Source organism: Rousettus aegyptiacus, unplaced genomic scaffold (genome assembly GCF_014176215.1).
Source record: "Rousettus aegyptiacus isolate mRouAeg1 unplaced genomic scaffold, mRouAeg1.p scaffold_m13_p_17, whole genome shotgun sequence".
NCBI classification, from domain to species: domain Eukaryota; kingdom Metazoa; phylum Chordata; class Mammalia; order Chiroptera; family Pteropodidae; genus Rousettus; species Rousettus aegyptiacus.
This window is the reverse complement of record NW_023416292.1, coordinates 28,549,981-28,565,249: the sequence shown is the minus strand read 5'-3', so window position 1 is coordinate 28,565,249 and position 15,269 is coordinate 28,549,981. Positions and strand designations below refer to the sequence as shown.

At 56.7% G+C, this 15,269-nt stretch overlaps 1 protein-coding gene across 3 annotated transcripts in view; it reads left to right on the top strand.

The window, feature by feature from the left end:
* Window positions 1-15,269, top strand: part of CHD1L (chromodomain helicase DNA binding protein 1 like) — a 46,655-nt gene that overhangs the window by 25,832 nt on the left and 5,554 nt on the right. For 2 of the 3 annotated variants that reach the window (XM_036235003.1, XM_036235002.1), the window contains exons 13-19: window positions 1,233-1,347; window positions 1,899-2,046; window positions 3,838-4,003; window positions 7,353-7,501; window positions 8,272-8,435; window positions 8,899-9,095; window positions 9,991-10,089. In XM_036235003.1, coding sequence (XP_036090896.1) covers window positions 1,233-1,347; window positions 1,899-2,046; window positions 3,838-4,003; window positions 7,353-7,501; window positions 8,272-8,435; window positions 8,899-9,095; window positions 9,991-10,089 — 1,038 coding nt within the window. The remainder of the gene's footprint in view (window positions 1-1,232; window positions 1,348-1,898; window positions 2,047-3,837; window positions 4,004-7,352; window positions 7,502-8,271; window positions 8,436-8,898; window positions 9,096-9,990; window positions 10,090-15,269) is intronic. The other variant, XR_004955237.1, reaches the window with a different exon arrangement.

Here is a 15,269-nt window from a genome sequence, read left to right as displayed (position 1 = left end):
GGCGGAGCTGCTGGTGCAACATCACGTAAAACCCTTAATGAGAAAGCGCCGGCCTCAGACAGTAACCAGAGGAGGAGGCGTGTACGCAGCACGGCGTCAGGAAGTGAGGCCTGGGGGGGTGTTATGGCCGAGGGGACACGCACGGGCTCTGGGGAGCCAGACCTTGTGGGCCGAACCCCGGCCCTGTTGCCTCGTAGCTCTGCAGCCTCCAGGAAGCCCCCTGATGCTTCTGTGCTTCCATCTGTCAGGTGAGGATAAGGACAGGAACGACGCCAAGGTCGTCATGAGGGTCAAAGGCGTTAGAAAGCGCTCGGGACCATGCCCGGCAAGTCGTGAGCACCGCGCAAGTGTGGCCGGGTGGTTCTGGGTCATAACTCGGCATCTCCCAGTCGTCAGCCTTTGTCGTCTCTGTTCCAACTTTAATTTGAGACCCAGCTTAGCATCCATAGCCCGTCCCAAAACTGAGTCCCGGATCCAGGCCGGAGGAACGGGCCCCTTTAGGCTGTGGCAACCTCGTGGGGAGCGAGCCTTTCTGCACCCGTTTGCGCATCCATCAGAGAGAAGGCTGGAATTTGCCTTCGTGGCAATCTTAATAAATTCTCTTCGTCAGGGGGCCTCAGCCCTTTGCCGGCAGCCGACGGAAGACCAGAGAGCTGCCCCGTGGACTGCTCTTGCCCTATGGCTGGTTCTTTTACCTCCTTTGTGATTGATGTGGGAACAAGGACAGAAAAGACCGGGGTTCCCTCCGTGCAGAGGGAGGCCCTCCCCGCCCTGCTGGGGAGCGCGGTGAGAGGCATCCCTCCTCCCGCTGACTCGGGGCTCTTGCTTCTTACCTGTAACTCGTGGTGGGCACTAAGAGCTCTCTCCTCTTGGCGGCGCCCCTGGCGGAAGGCCCCTCTCGTTTTTAAATCTTTTTCGAAAGAGCATGTGTCCTTTCCCACAGACTATTCTAAATAAAGCGACCAGGCTTTTCCAACGGAAGAGTTGTTAAGAAGGGCTTCATGGCACTGGCTTGTGGAGCTACGTTTGCTGCCCACCCCGCCCCCCTCGTTCTGTGACTTTCTGCAGTTAAATGTCCCCGAGTCAGGCAGACGACCAGGGTTGTGAGTGTGGACAGTGACGTGGGCTGTTTTCACAGGCCCTGGGTGGTCAGTCTGACCACCGCAGCCCGCGTCTTGCCTGGTGAGCAGCTCACGTGTGGCTGATCACACTGTCCTGTGTGTGGTTTACAGGTGGAGTCGGCATGAACCTCACAGCCGCAGACACCGTTATCTTTGTGGACAGCGACTTCAATCCGCAGAATGACTTGCAAGCCGCCGCCAGGGCTCATCGGATCGGCCAGAACAAGTGAGAGGCGGAGGCGTCCTCGCCCCTCCGCGGGCCTGGGTGGGGAGGAAGGCGAAGAGCTCGGGTCCTGGTGACCGTCCCGGGCCGGAGGGCGGCAGACCACTCGGCCAGAGCCCGGCTTTGCTGCTGGCTCCCGCCATGGAGCTGGGCGGGCACGTTCTCACTCTCGACTTGCGAAAGGACGAGAAGGGACCTGGAGGAGGCGTTTACCACATCCTTCCTGGGTCGAGATCCGATTGCGTTAAGAAATGAAATCATGGAACGAATCAAAAAAGAAAGGCTTGGCCTTGACCTCAGGGAAACCTAGACCAAGCAGAGGTTTCCCTGTGCCGCAGATGAGGGAGCCCAGTGGCGGCCACCTCGTCGTCCCTCCCTTGACGCTCGGGAAGGCTGGGTGAGAACCCGTGCGAGGCCGGGCCTCTCCGAGCTGCGTGGGGTCCATGGTGCCTTATGATGGCGCCCACACACGGCGTCTGGGGCTCGTTCCCCGCAGGCGTGTGCCCGTGCTCGCCGACCCCGGTCACACGCCCCTCTCCGTCACCTCGGCGCAGGTCTGTGAAGGTGATTCGGCTGATCGGCCGAGACACCGTGGAGGAAATGGTCTGTGGGAAGGCCGCCGCCAAGCTGCAGCTCGCCAGCACGGTCGTCGAGGGGGGCCACCTCACCCTGGGGACCCAGCAGCCCGCAGCCGGCCTCCAGGTACAGCAGGCCGTCCTTCACTTCAGAATGTGCCAGGTTTATAGTCGGTGGGCTAGAAAGTACAGGGAAAGAGCTGACATGACCAGCCACCCGGCCAGCCGCACAGTCGTGCCCTGGCCGGGCTACCTGCCATGGTGCCCGCCACACGCAGAGGCCGGAGGAGCCGAAGATGAACGTTAAATAACGAGCCGATCCACCTGACTCGGATTGCAGTCTGGGCCTCGCCACTTACGGGCCGTGTGGCTTTGGGCAGGTGTCTTAACCTCAGATCTGCCGTCTTCTCGCTTTTCGGGAGATGAGGTTGCCCAAGTGACCTCAGGGGGCCGTTAGGAGAATTAGAAAAAGAACCAAGAATAAGGAATGATTAATCCTGTGCCTTCATCTTAACCCAGACCCTTTGGTCACAGGTCTGCGTGACTCTTCACACTCACGAGGCTGAACGGGGTTGGGAATTCAGTTATGCCTCAGGGAAAATGGAGGCAAGAACTAGAGTTCATTGCCTGAATACGGGGGTACTGGGTGGGAACAAACAGGCCTGGAAGGTCTTAGAGAAAGCTATCTTCTGGAGGAAGTTACTCTATAGCAGCCCGTGGGTTAAAACTAGAACCCGTGTTACTACAGATTCCAGATTCTTCCATTTTGACCCAGGGGTGAGGGTGTGGAGCAGGCCAACTCCCAGAATACTGGGAAGGTCCAGGCATGCGGTGAATAGTAAACCTCTGACGGGCAGTGGCCGTGGAAGGGTCCAAGTAAGAAATAGTCCAGGTTCAAGGGCTGCAGGTTCTCTGACCTCTAGGCAGCCCTTAATCACTGTGACGGGCGGGCGGCCTCTCTGGGAACCCACGGAGTCCCTTAACACAGAGTAAATGCCAGGCAGACTGAGGGGAGGGACCCAGTATGGACCGGTCCTTATCACGAACGCTTGCCTTCTGTTTTTGGTGCCAGCTGCCAGAGCTGGTGGCCTTGTTGGGTGCACCAAGGTCACACATCAGGACGTCAGGGTGTGTGCGTGCTCGGAGCTAAGCCATGTGCCAGCGGTTACGGGACACCTTCAGAGTCCCAAACAGACCACCCAGAGAGAAGTCCCCAGTCTGGAAGGGCGGGCGCGGAGCCAGGATGTGAACCGGCTTGGCTTAGACCAGGATGTGAACCGGCTTGGCTTAGAGTCTGTCTGGCTTAGGGCACAGCCCGGAACCGTTCGGGTGATTCCTGCAGCCCCAGGGCTGGGCCAAGGGGACCTTGGGGAGCAGGGGAGGGAGGCACAGCCCCGGGGGACTGCCCAGGAGCTGAGAACTGAGAAACGGCCCGCGGGTCTGGCCGCGGAGAGCAGGGGCTGGTCCTTGCGAAGGTGCTTGCATGGGCCACGGCAGAGAAGGCAGTGGGTGTAGGAGGGGAAGCACCCCGTGTAGCCTTCCCCCTTCCAGGGAGTGTGGCCGGGGACCGTGGGACCCAGCCCGCCGGGTCTCGGACTTCTCATGCTGCTGCCGGCAGCAAGAAGTGCTAAGGCAATGCAGGAAACAACTTTTATTCTTTTAAAAAAAAAAAAAGGCTCAGAAATTGTTTTTCTTCCTGAGAATTGTCAGAGTCGGCATCTCTGGTCATCGCTTTTTACCTCTCTGCTCACCCATCGTCCGTCTGCGGCCTTGTTGGTTCCCTGTCATGGGGAGAGAAGGCAGGCGACCACCAGGGAAGGGCTGTGCCCGGTGGCCCAGAGCCACTCCGCAGGACCCTGGTACCCAGTGTGTGTTGCCGTGGCAACAGGCCGGACCATTTTTTTTTTCTCCATTCCAGTTGAGTGAGATCCTCAAGTTCGGTTTGGATAAGCTGCTGTCCTCCGAGGGGAGCAGCGTGGGCGAAGTGGACCTGGAGTCCATCCTGGGGGAAACGGAAGATGGCCAGTGGGCCGCCGACACCCCGCCTGCCGCCGAGGGAGGAAGCGCAGAGCTGGAGGAAGCGAGTAAGCGGGGCGAGGGCTGGCGGGGGACACAGCACCCCGGGCTAGACCGGGAGCCCGGAGTCCACAGGGTGGGGGGCCCACACTGCTCCCTGGGGCAGCTCCGGCCCGCCCAGCCCTCGTCGCCTCCCGGGAAGTGTCCCGGACTGACTGGAGGTCGCCTGCCTGTCCCTCAGAACTGGACTTGGAAGTGAACCTGGGTGATTTTGGTGCTCGGGATAGTCTCGGTCTCGAGGAGTTTACATCTAGCTTGCCTCCCGTGGCTGCCAGCGTCTCCTTTGTCTTTCCGTAGATCCCACGGGCCTTGGTACGGTGCCCCCCGCGCGGGGAGGCCTTTTCTGGGTAGCACGGCGATTCTTTAAAAAGCCGTAAGCGCTGCGTCTCTATCCGCCGCTCGTCCGGGAGTGGGCGTGGCGTCACGCTCTTCATGCCTGCTGATTCACTCGGTCCTCACGGTCCCCCGCGAGGTGCAGGTTCCGTTGATTCTAATTTCTTAGCGAAGCAGTACGTGCAAATCAGGGGATGATTTTGTCTTTCTCTTTTTCTTTCCGAGTTTGAGCCACGTTTGTCATCTTTGCCTACTTCTGAATATTTCTGATTTGAAGTGTCCCCCCCACACACAGTAGCTTGGTAAGGGTGGTCCCCGATGTCCGTGATGGTTCGAGATGACCTTTCCTGTGCCAGCAGCGACAGGGACTGGACCCGGACCGGGGCGAGAGGTGTGGGAGTCGTACTGGCTTTTTAATTCCGTCGACGCGGGGGAGCGCCGTCTCTAGACAGCAAGCAGGCGACGAGACGGGCCCTGCTTGTGTTGGTGGCGAGTGGGGTCGGCGTGACTCCTCGTCCTGCACGTTCGCTTCTCCCCGCCGGCAGGCCGAGCTTTGTAGAATTCCTTGGCTCCTGGTTTTGCCATTGGTGTGCATGTGGGTGCTTGTTACGGGACGTGCGGGGAGACCGCCGGCCTGTTCTACAGGACGCCGTTTGAATTTTCTCGGTTTACCTTACATTTCTTAACGTTAGCATCCCCTCTCCGTTCTTTACGTTCTCTTTCCTGTTCTCTGCTTGTTTAGTTGTGTCCTGTTCTTGTTTCAGGGACATCGTCCCTGAAGATGTTTATCATAGCTTTAAAAAAAATGTTCTCTGCTCCTGCGTCGTCTCCCTTCTAATTCCTGTTGCTGCCTTCTTCAGAATGTTCTTGACTCTCGTGTTCTTGTTGGTAGTGTTGCTGACACCTGGTGTCCCCCAGCTGTCTGATCCTGCGTGCCGGCAGAGTGCCACAGCCCCCGGCCGCTCTGGCCTGAGTGGGTGGGCAGGCGGGCTTGGTCCATTCCAGCGAGACGGGGTCGCTGGGCCGGCTTTCGCACGGAGGGCCCTTCCCAGATGCACGGGGCAGGGGCCGAATAAACGCTTGCTCAGATTGACGAGACACGGCGCGTTCGGGGTTCAGTCTGGTGTGCAGGATTCCTCCAGGTCCCCTGCCCTGTGGTACCTTGTCCTTCGCGGTCGTACGCTCTCAGGGGCTGGAAGGGTCTCTGGGTCTCACAGTCACCCCTCGACTGGGCATCTGCGTCTCGCCTCCACCCTTCCTAATCTGCCGTCATCCCTCCACTTTCACGGAGTTACCGGACCTTTCATTCACTGTTGGGCTCCTGTGTCTTTTTAAAGTCCCTTCACTGCCACTTAGCGGTTTTAGGCGGGAGCAGAAATGGATGCATGCAGTCCTTTTGTAAAGTTATATTTTGAACGCGCTGAAGCTCGGACCCATTTCTGCACTCATCCAGATCAATTTCAGCTGATCTTTTTAAGGTTTAGTTAGAACAAAATACAAAATTTCACTGTTTTCCAGAAACATAATTATATTTCTCAGTCCAGCTGCCAAAAACAGTTATTTTTTCAGGCAGTCCGGCTGCGTTCACGTTCGGGGTTGTGTCTTTGATCGGCGAGTATGCGGGTTCACCCCGGTGGGTGTGTCCACTGGCGTGACGTAGGCAAGGGGCGCTCCGACCGCCTCTCGGCCTCAGGGTGGAGACAGCACGATTAACGATACTACAAATGAATGGGAAGGCTAGCAGTTGAGGCAGCCTCAATCGAAATCAGATGACAAAAACAGGGTTGCTCCATCGCGAATGCCAGACTTTTAAAAGGCTGTTTGCGAGTTGGGAATCGCCTGCAGGATGAAGCCACAGATGCTTGTCATAGCCGACACCTTTCCGCTCCTTACCTCCTTCCACTTGTTGATAAGAGCACCTCGTTGAAAGCCCCCTGCTGATTTAATTAGCAAATGCCAATTAGAATTGCAGCTGGTTGGATGTGGGTACAAGTGTGAAGCAATTGATCTCTTGAGAATGAAAATGTTTTGCTTTCGTACTCTCTAGAGAAAACATACTCGTAGCTGCTTTCATAATGCTGCAAAAACGCATTCTTTGGTAACGTGTGCTGTGAAGTACGCTTCGCTTCAGACTGATCATCTCGCGTTCTCTGTGGTTGCTGGTCGTGGCTTGCCATGATGTCCCTCGTCACTGCTTCGTGATCGCGGCGGACCACCCAACCCCCCTGAGCCTCCGTGTGCTCGTCTGTGAGATGGTGGCATTGACGTCTGCCTTCGCTCGTTCGTTAGACAGTCGCGGCATCCAACGCGGACGTGCGCCCACAGCACGTTCAAGGGCACGCTGCCGGCCTCGCCGTCACGGCCGGCTGTAGCTTGCTGGCCCGCTCTGTCCCGAGCCTGCTGCAGGCACGTGACCCGCCGCAGAGAGCGCGCTGGCCGTGGGGTCAGGAGTGCCCGCCTTCACTGATGAGCGGTGAGACTCGAGTCCCTCAGTCGTACCAGCTCATGGTGAGGTTCACGAAGAGGCTGCACGAGCTCTGGAAAGAATACTGCGACCCCAAGGAGAATATTTACGAGTCTTCGTTTCCTCATAGATTTGCCACTTATTCCTTTACTATTACAGGAAAGGGGAGTAGAGTCAAGCATTTAAAGTGTGTTCAGAACGTGTCCTCGGTGACCTCGCCGTCGGGCTTATGCCGAGGAGAGGCGTGGAGTGGATGGGTGATGAGTGGTCCGGGACACAGCAGGGCGGAGGTGTCCCGCAGACGCATGGACCACCCAGCAGTGACCCAAGGGCGTTCGCCGTGCTCTGTCCCCTGAAAGTGACGCGTGAGGTCCCCGCGTGGGTCTCACAGCCGTCAGTGCCAGCGGGCGGGGGGATGCAGTTCCTCCGTGGCTCACCGGTCTGCAGCCCACGCGGACCGCAGGCCGTTCTCGCGCGCGGCCCGGGCGGCGCTGAGTCACGCCGCCCGCCCTTCCTCAGCGTGTGTGTCTCATTTCCGTTTGTGTGTTTTATGCTCTCAGAAAACCACATGTACTTATTCGAAGGGAAAGACTACTCTAAGGAGCCCAGTAAAGAAGACAGAAGATCATTTGAGCAACTGGTGAATCTACAGAAAACGCTTTTGGAGAAAACGAGTGGACAGGGCCGGCTGCTCCGGAACAAAGGCAGGGTAAGGGCGACCGATCCGTGCAGAAGGGTTTGTTCTTCCGGCTCGCATCCTGCGAGAACAGAAAGTGTCGCTGGGAGTGGTTTACTCAGGAACTGTGTGTGTAGTCGTTGAAATGCAAATGTAACTCACTGTACCCTAGGACAAGAACTACGAGGAAAGTCAGCATAAAAGCATCATTTAATGCAGGTGGAAGTGACCCCGTCCATCTAAGCCACCCCCGACGGGGTCACTGTATCACACCAAAATGTCATTCTCTGCTGTCGATAACCGTGAGCCCACGTCAGTAAGACAGGACAGCAGTCATAAACAGTGCCCATGATGTCCACGGTGTTCGGCACTTAGTATGTGTTTGTTTATAAAATGCTAGTTCTCATTAAGAGAATCACGATGTTGAAATATCCTGTTTAAGAATTATACAATACGTTGTGGGAAGATTTCCATTAAAAGTGGTTACACCTAAAATGGCATCCTGCAAGGTATGCTTTTTTTTTTAGTTGAAAGTTTCTTTTCTGAAGTACCTTATTCCTCGTGCCATTATTCAAAATGTATTTCCGTACCAGCCATGGCTTTGGTTAAGTTTAGCGCACAGTGCCCTGGTCACCATGCCTGTGAGGCGTGCGACGGGAATTGAGGTGTCTCGCCCCGCCCACCAGGGGGCGCGCAGACACAGTGTTTCGCGAGCCAGTGCGCGCGATGCTCCCATACGGGGTGCGTTTTAGGGACAAGGGAGCTCACGATCTTCCTGGTTACGGACCGTGTCCTTCCTCCAGGTTCCCGTCCCAGGCCTCGTGGGGGCCACCGCCAAAAGGAAGCGGATGCTAAGCCCGGAGGAGCTGGAGGACAGACGGAACAAGAGGCAGGCAGCGGCCGCCAAGAGGAAGCAACTGATGGAGGAGAAGAGGAGGAGGAAGGAAGCAGCGGAGCACGAGAAAAAGTATGTGCGCCGCTCGCTTGGCTGTGCAGCTGAGGGGCTCAGCCGACTCGGGGGTCAGCGCCGCCTGGCGGGCGCCCTGCGGGACAGCGCTTCAAAAGCGCAGAAAGCGTCTGTAACGCTGGTAGCTCCTACCGGTTGGAGGAGGAGGATGCTTTTTAAAGACTAAGCTTTAACCTTAACAGTTAGTCTGCTAAAGTGGAAAGTCCCGAGTGCCCGAGGCAGGGAGGATGCACTCATTCGAGGCAAGAAAAATTTAAGATTTTATTGTAACTGCCTTTCAGAAAGTAGTTTACTCAAACAGCGCCTTTTAGTCATGTTTTTAAGAACAGGGGCGCCTGGGGCTGCTCACCGCCGAAGGTGGGTCGGGAGGCAGGCAGGCCGGCCCCTAAGCCTTCCTGCGGGGCGCTCACTGTGTGTGACCAGCCCGCCCGGCTCACGTCTCCCTCCCTCCCGCCCCCTGCAGGCTGGCCTGGTGGGCGTCCAACCACTACCGGTCCTTCTGCCTGCCGTCCGAGGACAGCGAGGCAGAGGGCGGGGAGCACGACGGCGCCCCCCGGCTGGGTCACGCCGATTCAGACGTGACCTCCATCGAGTACGTTAGCGGCGACGTCGCCCACCCGCAGGCCGGGGCGGAGGATGCTGTCATCGTGCACTGCGTAGGTAGGAGAAGGGGGGTCCCCAGTCCTCGCGGGGCCCCGACCTGGGGACAGGCGACGGCCTCGGTGCGGTCTCGTGTGGTCACAGTGTGCATGCCAGGATGGGGGGCTCGACTCTCATCTCTCTGGGGGCGTCACCCCGCCTCCCCGGCCTCCCTTCCTGTGCGCCGCCCGGGGGTTTTAAGGGTGAAAGGAGGCCGGAGCCACAAGGCAAACGCATTTCTTGAGGAAAAGCGAAACTCGAGGGTAGCCCCCTTCACACCTGCGCACGTCTTACTCCCTGCCTGGAGCCCTCTCTGCCCAGAGAGCCGCCCGCAAGCGGTGTTCAGAGAGGGCCCCCGACGGCCTGCGCCGGGACAGGCCCCACCCTCCCCCTCCGCGTTTCTCTGTCCGCGTTCCGGCCTTGCTTTACCTGACGATGCACGTCGCCACCTGACATGTTGCGTGCGTGTGTTGATTTGACTGTTTCGTCACGGGAGCGGCACCTGTAACACATGCCGAATATTTGTGGTAGGTTTGGATGAATGAATGACTCTAAATACGCGATACCGACCAGCCGAACAAGTCACTTGGCCTTTCCTCTTCCTGACCCGCAAAGCGGGAGTCAGGTGCCGTTGTGGTACCGACGCTTCAGCTCTGTTACGTTACATGTGCTCTCCATCCTCCCTCAGTGACATCCCAGGAATTACAGGGGTACCACAAAGATTCAGAACACTTACTTTTCTTGAGGTGTCCCGTTATGAGGGCCAGGTTTCTTCCAGAAAACCTAAATGTGTTTGCTATTCCTAGGAGATTAGATGCGTTTTTTTCTACAAGTCTATTTGTATACCTTTGTTTGTTTGTTTTAAATGGGGGACTGGACTTTGCATCCTATAGAAGAAAACTTTTTCTTCTGTCAGATGATTCTGGCTGCTGGGGCAGAGGCGGCTTATTCACAGCTCTGGAGAAACGATCTGCTGAGCCAAGAAAGATCTACGAGCTGGCCGGGAAAATGAAAGGTGAGGAGCGCAGCAGAGAGAAGGGTCACGGATGGACAGGAGGTATCGTGGGTTCGAAAGGACGAGCCTGAGGAGTTGGGGGAGCTGGCCCAAGTCTAATTTCTGTCACCAGCTGGCTGGTTGTCGTGCGCCTGTTCTCTGTAATCTGAGAATAATTTTTACGGCACTTGCCTCACGGGACCATAATGAGTACAAGTATTTGGATCACCGTGGGTCCCTGTGTGCACGGTGAAGTCGAGTGTGTCATCGTTTATCCGACTCACCCGATCTTCGTGAGGGAGGGACTCTCTTGTGGAGAAGTCAGACGTGGCATGCTGACGAGGGCGCAGCCGGAAGCTGGCACAGGCCGGGGTGCAGCACGCCCTGGAAGCGAAAGTAAAGCCGTTTGGTGCTGAGGGAGCCCGGAAGGCTGAACCGTGTTCTCCCCCGGCAGAGAGACGGGCCCTTCGGGTTTCCTAGAGATCGGGTTTCCCCCGAGTCTTCCGCCCAGTTCTCCAGGGTGGACAGGGATGGGAGGACGTGGAGTCCGTCCTCTTTCTGCTGGGACACCGTGCTGGGGGCCGCGTTCAGCATGTGCAGGAATGGTCGCCCCGGGTCTGGGTGGTGACCGGGCAGCTGGAGCTGCAGGCCGAGCAGTTTCTCCTCGGGTCTTTGCTGGAAACCACGAGGGAGCTGGGCCGGAGAGGCGGGAGGGCAGAGAGCAGAACGCGGAGGCCACCTCCCTTTGGTGGCAGGGCAAGAAGGGGCGGTGGGAGGAATCGTCGGAAAAGCAGGGCACCCCTCGAGCACACACTGTGTTGGGGCGCTGGCGGGAGGGCGTGCCAGGACGCGGTCTGCATGGGCAGACACGGGAGCGCGAACCGGGCGAGGCCACTGCAGATGCAGGCTGTGAGGGAGCAGGGTGGGTAAAAGTGTGCGCTAGACTTAACCCGGGAGGGCTGCGTGGAAGAGGTGGCGAGAAGTGGCGAGCGCACCGTGTCCTCTTTGGTGTCCCCGCAACTCCTGCCGTTCTCGGTACGAGGCGCTGAGTGGCCCAGGCAGTCACGCGGCCCGGCTAGGGGAGAGGCTCGAGCCGTGTCGCGGAAGGCCGTACGTGGCTCGTCCCGGGAGCTGCGAGTGGCGGAGACGGGGGTGGGTGTGCAGACCGAGGGCCCCCCCCCCCCGGGGCGTGTGGAGCCGCAGAGCTGAACCGGCACGTTTTTCCAGAGCGTCGGTGCGCTTTGGTGCGGATGCGGTGGGAACGTCTGTGAATAGAGCAGAAAACGGTGTTTGGGCGGCTCGTGAGTGTGAAGCCCAGAGCGCCTCCCTTCACTCCGCGGTGCCTTTAGATGTGCTTTGTGAGTAGTGTTTGGGGGGCACCGACTTAGGGGAGCATCATTCAGGCGCAAAGGTGGTGATGCCAGCAACAGGGTAAAACGTCCCCCCTTTTCAGTCAACAAATTAGACATCTGTACAGGAGCGAAAGTCCCTTGGTGGGTATTTGGGGACCCAGCACCTCACTGTAAGGGCCCTAGAGGGAGTCTAACCCACCGGTGCAAGAGGTAGGTGACAGACAAGCCGCGTGGAGGCCGAGGGCCCAACGGAGCCGGCAGGAACTGGTGAGTGGCGCCCGGGCGGGTCCTCGTGGGAGAGAACCAGGGGCACGCGCAGCCTCTCCAGGGGGACCCCGGCACGCGCTGGAGGGGACGAGAGCAGAAACGCGTTTGCTCTCAGTGTGGGCGGCGCGAGCAGCTTTCCCAGGGGCCGCTTTGTCCGGCGGAGGCGACCTTTCCCACCGAGGGAGGCGGTGCGTGCCCAGAGTAGGGGAGGCTGGCAGGAGAGAGCGAGAGAGAGCGAGGAGAGAGCGAGGAGAGAGCGGGAAGAACGAGGAGAGAGCGGGAAGAACGAGGAGAGAGCGAGAGAGAGCGAGAGAGAGCGAGAGAGAGCGAGAGAGAGCGAGAGAGAGCGAGGACGAGCGAGGAGAGAGCGAGAGAGAGCGAGAGAGAGCGAGAGAGAGCGAGGACGAGCGAGGAGAGAGCGGGAAGAACGAGGAGAGAGCGAGAGAGAGCGAGAGAGAGCGAGAGAGAGCGAGGACGAGCGAGGAGAGAGCGAGAGAGAGCGAGAGAGAGCGAGGAGAGAGCGAGGAGAGAGCGGGAAGAACGAGGAGAGAGCGGGAAGAACGAGGAGAGAGCGAGGAGAGAGAGCGAGGACGAGCGAGGAGAGAGCGAGAGAGAGCGAGAGAGAGCGAGAGAGAGAGCGAGAGAGAGAGCGAGAGAGAGCGAGGACGAGCGAGGAGAGAGCGAGAGAGAGCGAGGAGAGAGCGAGAGAGAGCGAGAGAGAGCGAGAGAGAGAGCGAGGAGAGAGCGAGAGAGAGCGAGGAGAGAGCGAGAGAGAGCGAGGAGAGAGCGAGAGAGAGCGAGGAGAGAGCGAGAGAGAGCGAGGAGAGAGCGAGAGAGAGAGCGAGGAGAGAGCGAGAGAGAGCGAGGAGAGAGCGAGGAGAGAGCGAGGAGAGAGCGAGAGAGAGCGAGGAGAGAGCGAGAGAGAGCGAGAGAGAGCGAGGACGAGCGAGGAGAGAGCGAGAGAGAGAGCGAGAGAGAGAGCGAGGAGAGAGCGAGAGAGAGCGAGAGAGAGCGAGGACGAGCGAGGAGAGAGCGAGGAGAGAGCGGGAAGAACGAGGAGAGAGCGAGGAGAGAGCGAGAGAGAGCGAGGACGAGCGAGGAGAGAGCGGGAAGAGCGAGGAGAGAGCGAGGAGAGAGCGAGAGAGAGCGAGGAGAGCGAGAGAGAGCGAGGAGAGAGCGAGGAGAGAGCGGGAAGAACGAGGAGAGAGCGAGAGAGAGCGAGGAGAGAGCGAGAGAGAGCGAGGACGAGCGAGGAGAGAGCGGGAAGAGCGAGGAGAGAGCGAGGAGAGCGAGAGAGAGCGAGAGAGAGCGAGAGAGAGAGCGAGGAGAGAGCGAGAGAGAGCGAGGAGAGCGCGAGCTGGGGAGAGCGCGAGGCGCCCGGTCGCCTCACCTGCGCGCAGCGGCTCATTTCCTCGCTCGTCTCCGTTTCCCGTGTCTGCCCCGGGCAGCGAGCTAGAGGCAGGCGGTGCCTGCTGGTTCAGGTGTGACGGTGCCAGGGCCTGACTGCAAGAAACATGAAAAATCGAGAAATGTGGCCTCATCCAAAGAAAAAGCACGGTGCTCTAGCAACCGCGCTCAAAGGCAGGGAATGTTGTGACCTCACTGATAAAGAATTCAGATTAGCAGTTACGAAGAAGCTCAGGCAATTTAGTAGAATCGGGAATAAAATATATGAAAAAAATAACTTCCTGGAGACTGAGATTTAAAAATGAACCAAGCACATTCTGCAGCTGAAGAATTCAGTGGATGAGATGAAGACTGCACTAGGCAGCCCACGTGGAAGATGGAAGTGACTTGGCAGGTAGGAATTTGGAAATATAGAAAAAGGACGAATTAAAAAAGAGTAAAGAAATCCTACATTAGCTGTAGGATTGGATCAAAAAGACAAATAGGATCATTGGGCTTCTAGAAGGAGTAGGGGGCAAAGAGTTTATTCAAAGAAATGACAGCTGAGAATTTTCCAGATCTGAGGAAAGACTTGTATGTATGCCTGTTAAACTCATAGATCTCCCTGTCATCTCAACGCAAAAGACCTCCTGTATGCCTTATAATGAAACTGTCAATCACAGAATCTTAACGGCAGCCAAGGAAAAAAATGTCGCCTGCAGAGGAACCCCTATTAGGCAATCAGATTTCTCAGCAGAGACTCCGCAGGCCAGGACCGAGTGGAACGACATAGCCGAAGTGTTGAAAGATAATAACTGCCGGCCAGCAATACTTCGTCCTGCAGAGTCACCCTTCAGAGGTGAGGGAGAAATCAGGGCTTTCCCAGACAAACAGAAACTGAGTTCACCACCATCGTACACCTACCTTGCAAGAAATGCCGAAAGTTTTTCAAGCCAAAATGAAAAGACACGAATTAGCAACATGAAAACACGTAGCAGTACAGAAACACCGGTAAAGGCGGAAGGTATTCAGTCATACTCAGAGAACTGTAACTCTCGGTGTGTCGATCACTCGACTACAATATTAAAGAGTACCAATACTGTAGCCACTGTAAATCGTTAAGGAATACACCACGTAAAAAGAGGTAAATTGGGACATGAATGATATAAAAGGGAAGAGTAAGAGTGTTCGGGCACATGTACAGGCTCAAAGTGAAGTCAGAGGAAGCACAGAAGTTAAGTCCTTAATTTAGCAATATACTCCCTTGGACTTTCTCTGATATGATTCCGGTATAAAAATTTTCTCAGTCATTTATTCAGTAAATATTTGAGTTCCTTCAATGTGTCAGGCTTTGAACTGGGTGTTGAGGATACGATCAAAAATAAGGGAAATACTTTCCCTATCCTCATGGAGCTCATAGTCTAGTGTCAGAGACTAACGATAACTAAGCAATTACGTAAATATACATTTAAATTGTGATAAGGTTGACGAAGGCGGGACGTTATCAGTCAGCACGTTGCACACCTTAAACGGATACGATGTTATGTGTCGATTCTCTCAACACAAAAAGCGGAAAATGGCAGTGGTAGGCGAGGATGTGGAGACACCGGAGCACGTGAGCACCGACGGTGGACACGCAGGCTGCAGTGGCTCCCCCAGGAAGTCAAGAATAAAGTCACCCCGTGGTGCAGCAGTCTCCCTGACGGGCGAATACCCAAGGGCATCGAAGGCCAGGGCCCAGGCCTGTATTCACACGCTCTGAATGTGCTCCGACGTGGACGAGCCACGAGTCCATTATGCTAAGTGAAGGCAGTCCAAGAAGAAGACAAGTACTGTGCGAGTTCGCTGATCTGCAACACCCAGAAAAGTCAGAATCATAGAGACAAAGTAAAACGGTGGTGTCCAGGGGCCGGGGCGGGGAGGGACTGGGGAGCCGTTCTTTGGATGGGTGTAGGGTTTGTTCCGCGAGGTGAAGAGGGTTCTGGAAATGGCCGCATGGCAGCGTGAGTGCGCTTAGCACACTGAGCTGTGCGTTCGAAACCGGTTTCAATGGTAAATTTTATGTTACGTGTATTTTACCATGATTAAGAATTTAAGTAAAAGTTTTAAAGAAATTAGTTCGATAGAAACTTTAGAAAACAATAGAAAAGATTGAAAAGATAAAAACGGGCAAATCTTTAGCCAAACTCATCAAGA